Source organism: Gymnoscopelus braueri, assembly GCF_963280865.1.
Source record: "Gymnoscopelus braueri genome assembly, chromosome: 15".
Classification (NCBI taxonomy): Eukaryota; Metazoa; Chordata; class Actinopteri; order Myctophiformes; family Myctophidae; genus Gymnoscopelus; species Gymnoscopelus braueri.
Window position 1 is genome coordinate 23,430,569 of NC_137620.1, and position 9,432 is coordinate 23,440,000.

General features: G+C 40.3%; 1 protein-coding gene across 1 annotated transcript; it reads right to left on the minus strand.

Annotated features, from left to right (window-relative positions):
- Positions 1-37: 37 nt before the first annotated feature.
- nagk (N-acetylglucosamine kinase) lies at positions 38-8,283 on the minus strand. The gene is made up of 10 exons (XM_080451975.1): positions 8,221-8,283; positions 7,655-7,739; positions 7,242-7,340; positions 6,492-6,633; positions 5,198-5,308; positions 4,967-5,079; positions 3,257-3,344; positions 2,588-2,685; positions 2,167-2,245; positions 38-1,565 (listed from the first exon to the last, which is right to left on the minus strand). The coding sequence occupies exons 1-10, from the start codon at positions 8,247-8,249 to the stop codon at positions 1,363-1,365; spliced, it is 1,047 nt and encodes a 348-aa protein (XP_080308101.1). The 5' UTR covers positions 8,250-8,283; the 3' UTR covers positions 38-1,362.
- Between the last annotated feature and the right edge of the window lie 1,149 nt (positions 8,284-9,432).

The window sequence follows — 9,432 nt, forward strand, 5'->3', positions numbered from 1 at the left end:
TGTATGATAGAATGGCAGTGATAAGATGACAAACTGGTCTATGCATGATTTTTCCTTTATTACAAAAGTGATTGGTAAACATTATAACAAGTTTTACAGAAAAGGATTTCACAAAGGCTATAATGATGTTTTCCAGTAAGCATTTTTGTCAGACCATAGGTAGGCATAATTATTTTTAACAAAGGCTAATTGTCTGTGCGGAAAAGTCTTTACAAAAGACTTGCTCTTTTGAGTTGCAGTATGTTGGAAGGCTCTCAAAAGAGCACCATCTAATGGTGAACTGAAAAAAAAACCACTACTGAAAGACTGCAGGCTCAGCAGATTAGCCTGGATTGTGTCTTCTATACAGTATATCTAGAAAAAAAAGCATGGAGAATGTTTTTTTTTTAAAGCTGCAATCTGTGAGTTTTATGTACTCTCCATGAGCCCAGATATCCACCACTCAGAGGCAATCTCTGCTTGGCCAGGGGATTTTTTGGGATGTATGAGCTTCAGGCAATACTACTTGTCAACTAGTAGATGTCCAACCTGACACCAGGGTCTAAATGTCTCAATGGAAGTGTAGGGACTCTACCTCCAACCACTGCAGATGGTTACTCATACTTTACCATACAGATTGGTAGAATAACATTAAAATAACTTATGGATTGCAGCTTTAAAATCAGTATCAATAAATGTTAAGGACACATACCTTACTTAAAAAGACACAAAGTGACATACTGTATGACGTTAACGCACAGATTGACTGGAATTTTATGTGAACTGGAATCACAGTATCCGAATTATTTTCAGTCCTCAATTCATCTGTAAACACTATCAAATGTAAGCTCAGATAATAACAAGCCAGAGAAATAGCATTCATTCGTTTGCAAAAAGCTCAACAGTACAAATTCCATTGTTAATGTTGGAGTGGAATCGCTTAATTGTGGTTCTTGAAGCACTTTACATTTAAAATAAAAATGCTGTAAATGTGTTTCTTACCATTTCAAATTGTTTTAATTTTTCTGCACCGTCGTCTCCAACTGCTTCTCCAATTTTGAAATCTGATTATGTAGAGCTTTCTTCAAGTAAAAAAAACCAGACAGCTTCCAATGATACTCTTATTACTGCCTTACGAGTTCTTATATAACTTAAGGATGCAGCCAAATTTGTATTATAATATTAACATTATATGGACCCGTCATGTTACTGTCCTCCTTTGTTAAGTGATTAAAGCAATAAAGCAGTTTCTATCCCCGCACATTTATATGGAATTTGAACATATCTCCCATTCTGTCACAATGGACAACTCCCATCACAGACTATTTGGTCCATCTTGGTGAATCCTGATTGGTTAAGGCTGGGTGGTTTGAGGCCAAATTCTCATTGGCTGCTGCTGAAGGTGTGCTGGTAGAACACGTTGGCATTGGCCGCGTAATCCAGGGCTATCTTGGCGCCCACGCTCTGGGCCCCGAGCAAGGCCCCACCCAGCGCAGAGGACTGCTTCAAAGTCAGGAGGCTGTAGCCACGGAAACAACCCTTGAACTTCTCAGATGATGCCACTCTGGCGAGGAACTCCGTGAACCCTGGTGAGAGAGAGAGAAAAAAGATTCTGACCAATTTAATCGATTATAAACAATAATCGATAATTGATCCTTTAGTAAAATAATTGATTTGTAATCAATCACTATTTTGGCCATGTTATTATAGGCAAAAACTAAGCAAAATAGTAAATAACACATCTACATGCTCACAAAGCATTGCATCACGACACGTTGTGAGCTTGACTATTTTCACTATTTTTGCAAAACACTGTTGTGCGACGAAGTATAAAATAACACTTATTGGTCAATCAATTTGTTGATATATAAAACATGTAAAAAATACATTTAAAAACGCTCTTCCTGATTATTTGATTAATCCAAAAAGTAATCAACAGAATAATCGCTAAGAAAATAACCGATAGTTGCAGCACTAAAAGAGATGCAGAGGGAGTGTAAAGAGAGGAAAAGAGAGAAGACAAGTGAGACCTCACAGTGTCCCATCAAGTGGATTCAAAACTAATACACGTCACTGCTGGCTTCTTATACTGTAATGCTTAATTTATACTCAGTTACATGTCACATGTCACCGGCACGCAACAAAGTATAAATCAGGCTTAATCATTCTACATCAGCACTGACTGACCTGGCTTCAGAAGATCCCAGCTGTTCCAAACTGCTCCGACACAGAGGATGGGCAGACCCTGTTCTCCACTAAGTAGAGACTGACAGAGAGGGAGAGAGAGAGAGAGAGAGAGATTATGCAACCATCAGTGGTTGTTCAGCATCATTCCCAATCCATTATCGCCACGAATTGTGTGAACGTGTTGTAAAAAGTTGTATAAAATAAGGTTAAGTGGTTAATCAATCTAATCGATTAGAATTACGCTGATTTGTTGAAGAAAAATGGCTTATCAGTTATTCAATTAATAGAAAAAGTAAACGATAGAATGATTGTTATGGGGGGGAAAAAGAAGATAGTTGCAGCCCTATAATAAATATGCCTGGGAGCATGATCTAGTGTGCAGACTTAATTTTTCTGTTTTCATCTTTTGTGTTTAGCTCACCTCTTGTGCATTAGGTAAGACTGCTTCAACATGCTTTGCCAGAACGCTTCCTGCTTGAGTGAACACATACTGGCACAACGCATCACCTGCTGCTGCACCTGAAACACATATATAAAGATGCACATTCAAAGATGCACTCAAGAAATAATTTGTCCCTGTTGCCATTGATTTTTTAAATAATTCAATGTGATTTTATTGTATTATTAATTGTCTATTTATTATGGTTATGTGGTTACTGCTGTACTACGAACTCGGATAATAAAGAAGATAACCTTGAACCTTGAAACACGTGCACACACAATAAATAATCTGTCTCCGATCTTGAGCAAATCCCTTTTCTAATATCGTTTCTGTCGGGTGGAAACGTTGTATGTCAAAATTTCCATTTCTTTGATGTAACACTGTCACACAACGTAAGCATTAATTATGAATAAAAAAGAACGTTAAAAAGATGAGGGAGATACAAGGTTTCTGCCCATCAGCGACGATGAGTGTGAAATTAATTTGTAAAAGTACAGACCAATCACATGCTGTACTTTGAACTTATCCTGTTACTGTACATGTTTTCATTTTTCACCAGTGTATGTTCCCATTTTGTCCTGTGAATCACATCCTCCACCCATTTAATCTGTCTTCACGTTCCCCTGCCAAGCAGGAAGTAATGCATACCTTCAGCCAGCTTCTTGCAGAAGCCGGCAAAGTGAGATTTCTGGAAGTCTCTGTAGAGGTGGGTCAGCATTCCCATCAGATTTGACACCTGAGAGGGAGGGGGAAACACATGAGGGTGGATTAGTACTGCAGAAAAACACACAGTTATTTTAGGACCACAATGGAAACAGCCCCCAGGACTTTTTGTGTTATCCTTTTAGCATAGCTTGTTAAATTGTACTTGTCGAACTGTTTGCAATGTGTTAATAAAGTATTCAAGCAAACGATCAATGTAGCGGAATGTCAATTAAGACCCATTCTGGCTAGTGGACGTGTCTGAAAAGGAGCTATGTTTAACTGGTCAGTTATGGCAGTGATTCTCAAACATTTTCATATCATGGATGCCCAAAAATACATATTAGGCCGCGAACCCCCATTGGAAAAGGTTTTATGCCAGGGACAGAATTATTTTAATCTACAACTGTGTATTACTGTAGGTGGGGAGATAACAGTGGAGAGAATGAAACCTAGGCTCTGAATGGTCATTCTTACACATCCTCTCATACTTCTAGCCAATGAAATAATATTGAAATTAAATTGTGACTCATTTTGCTGGGGACCCCCTGGAACCCCCCCACGGAACCATGGAGGTCCCAGATCTTTTCTGCCCGTTTTGGATAGTTACAGGGGAGAGAGACAGGAAACATAGCCAGACAACTATTCCACAATCTCGGAATGCTACAGTATATAGAGACTGGAACTACAGCTCCCGAAAGCCTAGAAAGGAAGTTGTCATCTGTTCGTCATTTCAGTTCACAAAAATGTATTTTAAAATATCTTAAAATATATTTTTGAATTCTCATTTCTGCCAAGCAGCAAGCTATACAGGTATATGCTTCGACTAATTTGAGTTACATTAGGACAAATACTGTGACGAGCGATGCGACTCCACACCTTGCACTGAAAAGATGAGAATATTTTAACGTCATGAGTGTCTCAAAACCACAAGAAGATGATTTTGTTGGTGACGCTTTTAGGTGTGATCGCCACCTTACACGTGCACTTTTCACCTCATCATCATCAGCGACATGTCTGCACCACGTCTGTACACAGGAATTGAATTTGGCGATTTGCAGAAACTCTCCCAAATGCAACTAAACGCAATAAAAACTCTGATAATTATTGTTCAGCTCACAGCTTGGCTGACCTGGTAGATAACACACTTGCTTGTGAACCCACTTTATTTCCATAGACCTTTGTTTTGACATTTAAATGTCAACTGGAGGCGTATTAAGTGAATCAACATTTTCTTTCTGTCGGGTGCTCGGATGGTACAGGGGTAATGTTAACCACAGAATCTAGGCAGGGTTCGACTCCACCGCAAATGCATCCGGTTTGGCCGAGCGTCTATAAGAACACATTTGGCTCGTGTTTGTGGGAGGGAAGCCGGACGGGGAGGGTGATCTTTGTTGCTGCACGTAATCCTACAGGCTGGGGCGGCACCTGTCAGCGGGGAATGTATAACTGGAGGAATAAGGACGGAGGCGCTACGCCCTCCCGATGGGGTGTCCTCGCTGGCAGGTAAGCCAGTAGGGGGACAATAGCCACGGCAACACAGAAATTTGTTGGGAGGATTCATTGGCATAATAACTAAATTGGGAGGAATTACGAATAAATGGGGTAAAAATAAGGTACGGCGGCTTGACCGATGTGTCTGTTACCCGCCCTCACCTGGAAATATTCCTCCATGGCCTTCTTCACATATGTGATGTCATGAGGAGGCGGCACCATGTTGTCGATGGCATCAAACACCACCTTCACCGCCAAATGAGAGATCCAGAATGCTGAGAGAGGGAGGGAGAGGTAGGGAGAGAGTGAAAGAAAGACTGATCAATAAATATACCTATGATACGTGTCGTGTATGTTGTCGCTTTTGTGTTACAACATTGCTAGCATGATTACCTGATCCTTCGTCACCCATCATGTGACCCCAGCCCCCACAGCCGACCTGAGAGCCATCAGGATTGACCAGCTTACAGTTAGAACCTGTCCCTGATATCAAGACTATTCCTCCTAGAGACAGACAGACAGACAGACAGAGAACTTTGATGTTTACACAATTAACATTTTAGATGCTCGACATGTACAATTATATTTGCGTACTATTTTTTTTAACTGATATTTCTATTCTTATTTTATTGCTGTCTTTTGCTATTTCCTCGTGTCTGTCTGCCCTAGAGACAGACAGACAGACAGACAGACAGACAGACAGACAGACAGACAGACAGACAGACAGACAGACAGACAGACAGACAGACAGACAGACAGACAGACAGACAGACAGACAGAGAGAAACAGGAAGACAGAGTCAGAGTCAGAAACGTTGAGAGAGCTGATAATACTGACAGATTAAATGAATATCCCATTAAACCATAAAGCTGGGAGGAATGCACTGTCATCAGTATCACACAACTATAAAAGCCAGATCAAATAAGGTGAAGTGTTAATGGCGCGCTGCTTTCTCAGGCCTAGCCTTCATTTAATAGCTAAAGTATATCATTGAACAGTATACATGTATAAATAGAGGAAAGTGGGTTTTGACTCCTTGAAATTGCAGCAACATGAGGAAATAGCAAAAGACAGCAATAAAATAAGAATAGAAATATTAGTTTTAAAGAAATAGTACTCAAATATAATTGTACATATCGAGTATCTAAAATGTTAATTGTGTAAACCTCAAGGTTATTGAAATGAAAGCACAGCTTTACAATTTCATATCATTCTGGTAAACATAGGCTGAGACAAGAAATAATCTATATCGGTTCTGACAATAAGGGATTTTATGAATCATAGGAAAAGGAAGAGGACACTAAAGAATGACCAGCAGAAAGAAAAACAAATCTAATCACGCGGATTTCGGTATCCTCGCAGAAACAGCATGGGTCCAATGTACGTATATCTCAGACTTTCTGTGGCCAGCCTGTCATCTATGACATCAGTAAGTTATCTATGACATATCTATGATGTATGACTACAAATAGGTCATAGATACTAACAAATGAAATGAAATATTTCAAAACATATGTGTGGAGAAAACATTGTTGAGGTACTTCTGTGGCCTACTGGTAGTGAGTGTGCACAAGAAATCTGGCGCTGATTGGTCCAGCGACTTGCGAGAAGATTAGTTCTGGACACACAGTGAGGAAAACCCTCTGAGATGCTAGACTCCTGCATTTGTAGAGCCATGCTCGATTACCGTGGTTGCTGGCGGTTGCCATGGCACCAATGGCATCAGTGGAGATGAAGTAGTCGCGGCTGAGGCAGGGAAAACGTTCCTTCATATCCAGGATCAGTCTCTCTATGGCATCTTTCTGCTCTCCTCCACTCAGAGACATGCCCTATACACGCACGCACCGCGCACACGCACACGCACACACGCACACACACACACACACACACACACACACACACACACACACACACACACACACACACACACACACGTCAGATCAAGTCCCCTTAACCAGATTAACCCTGACGTCCCTATTTTGGGAAAATTGTCAAGAACTTTCAAAGAAGTTCACATTTTTAACCCCCCGCCTACCCCCTTAAAATAGCAAAAATCTTAGCATGGATCTTTGTCGTATGGCAAAAGTATATAGGCCTTAAATGGTTAATATTTTCAGATCTCAGTACCATGTACTGTATTTCTCATGCATCTTAAACAATACATCAATGGATAGGGTCAAGAAACATCTAGATATGAGAGATTATCTGCTGTCTGCACTGTTACTTTTCATTGATTAATTGACAGATCTATGGTTGTTAAGTTGAAAAATAATGAAAATAAATAAATCAAGACACAATGTGCAAGGCTAAAGACCTCTTCTCTAGTTTTCCGATGGTCGAGTGTCGAGTCCTTTTTGCCTTTTTTTTAAAGCAGAGACAACCAAAGCTTAAGACAATCTCTCAGTCATCAAAACACAAAGATAGCAGTTTGACTGACCAGTGAGTGTAGTGGTGTGTTTGGATCCAGACCCGCCTCCTTCTTAGCTCTCTGGACCATGTCATTAATGGTACTGATACACTTATCCACCCCCACCAACTGGACCACACACACACACACACACACACGCACACGCACACGCACACGCGCACGCGCACGCGCACACGCACACGCACACACACACACACACACACACACACACACACACACACACACACACGCACACACAAAAGATAGGAGAGATTATTCTCATTATTCAGCCAATGACAGATTCTGTACGCCTCTCACTCAAGGGCTTGCTTGTGTAACGCCTCTGAACCACTACTGCTACACTTGGCATTGAAAAAATGTGTTAGTAAAACTCCTTTCCTATAAGTATTCCATCCCTCTCCCTTCCCCTCCAGTTCACCCACCCAGTGGTTGGTAGAGGGTCCCTCCGTCTCTGCCAGGATCTTCCCATCTGCTGACACCAGCGTTGCTATGGAGTGGGTCGATCCACTGGGTTGGAAATTCAAAATTAAATCAATATACAAATGAACTCCTCTTTGTGTCTAAAAGTGATTTAAACTAATAAATAAAAAAAACACAAACACAAGACATACAAATAACTTTTTAGACAAGTCTAATCTAGACAGAATTGGACAGAGAAAATAAATGATCATACCATGATTCTGAGAGCCACATGTAATAACATAGTAGTTATAATATACAATATAACATATAGCTAAATGTGCAGCACGTCAGCACGTTATGTGCTTGTATATTCTACACTACAGGAAGACTTGTCAGCTGACCAGCAGGAAGCTTTCTTTTTGTCTAATGATGATGACACCTGGATATTATTAAACAACAAGCATGATGCACATTGCAATTTGCAATACAACAAACACCCTCCTCTGACCCCTCACAACAACACTCTGCTCATTCACACAATTAAGTAATTTAATGTTACGTTTATAGAGAAGTTTACCACTCTCACCCTTCAACACCTCCGAACACCAATGCCATTTTCTGTTCCTGTTTTGAATCAATGGAATCCGGCTTGGACTCTCCACTGTATCTCTCGCGATAGCGAGTCAGCTGAGCAGCGTTGCCAGATTCTGTGAGAGAAACAAGCAACCAGGTCTAGGAGAACAAGCCCAAAAGAAGCGACTATGGGCCACATGACTCATGAGCACGTTAACATATCACATCAGCTATTTGAAAATATCAGATCTACAAGCTCACAACGCGTCGTGATGTGACGCTTTGTGAGCTTGTAGATCTGCTATTTTCAAATAAATTATTGGGAGGAAATTATAATAAGCTGACCTGGCAACATTGCAGCTTAAAGGGATATTTCACTTTCAAAAAAACTTTTGGTCATTTTATCGTCTACTCAGCCTTTTGTGAGCCCCCTAGACAGTTTTTAAGTTGTTTGATTTAGTATTTAGATATTTGATAATCATTTTATCAGACACGCCCCCTTCCTATACAAACCCATTATAACTTCAAACTAAATTTTTAACCTGTTAGATTCATCAAAAACACCCGTCCTTGGTTCTGGTGACTCACCCTGCCCTTCTAATACGTGAGGGGGCCGTGTTTTTTCGATTACTTTTTTCATTTATTTTATTTAAATGTTTTAATGTATTTAATTTTTTTCATTTTCCAAAAAAAATATTAAAAATAAATGAAAAAAGTTATCGAAAAAACACGGCCCCCTCGCATATTAGGAGGGCAGGGTGAGTCAGCAGAACCAAGGACGGGTGTTTTTGACGAATCTAACATGTTAAAAATGGAGTTTGAAGTTATAATGGGTTTGTATGGGAAGGGGGCGTGTCTGATAAAATGAATATCAAATATTTAAATAATGAATCAAGCAACTTAAAAACGGTCTGTGGGGCTCAAAAAAGCCTGAGTAGACGATAAAATGACCAAAATTTTTTTTGAAAGTGAAATATCCCTTTAACTGCAGTTCCAGTCCACGCTGCAATGACGAGCAGCGTCCAGTAGATGGCGGGAAAGATAAGTTCAAATCAAACGAGGGACTGAAAAGTAGATTGTGTTTTTGTTAAAATATTTAGCTTAACCACTTCAACCCACCTGGCCTCCCTATTTTGGTCAACGTTGACAACGTTTGCCTTCATTTGACAAACAGAGTGGCACCACATGCAGCTGCTAATAGTCACCCAATCAGCCACCGCAACTG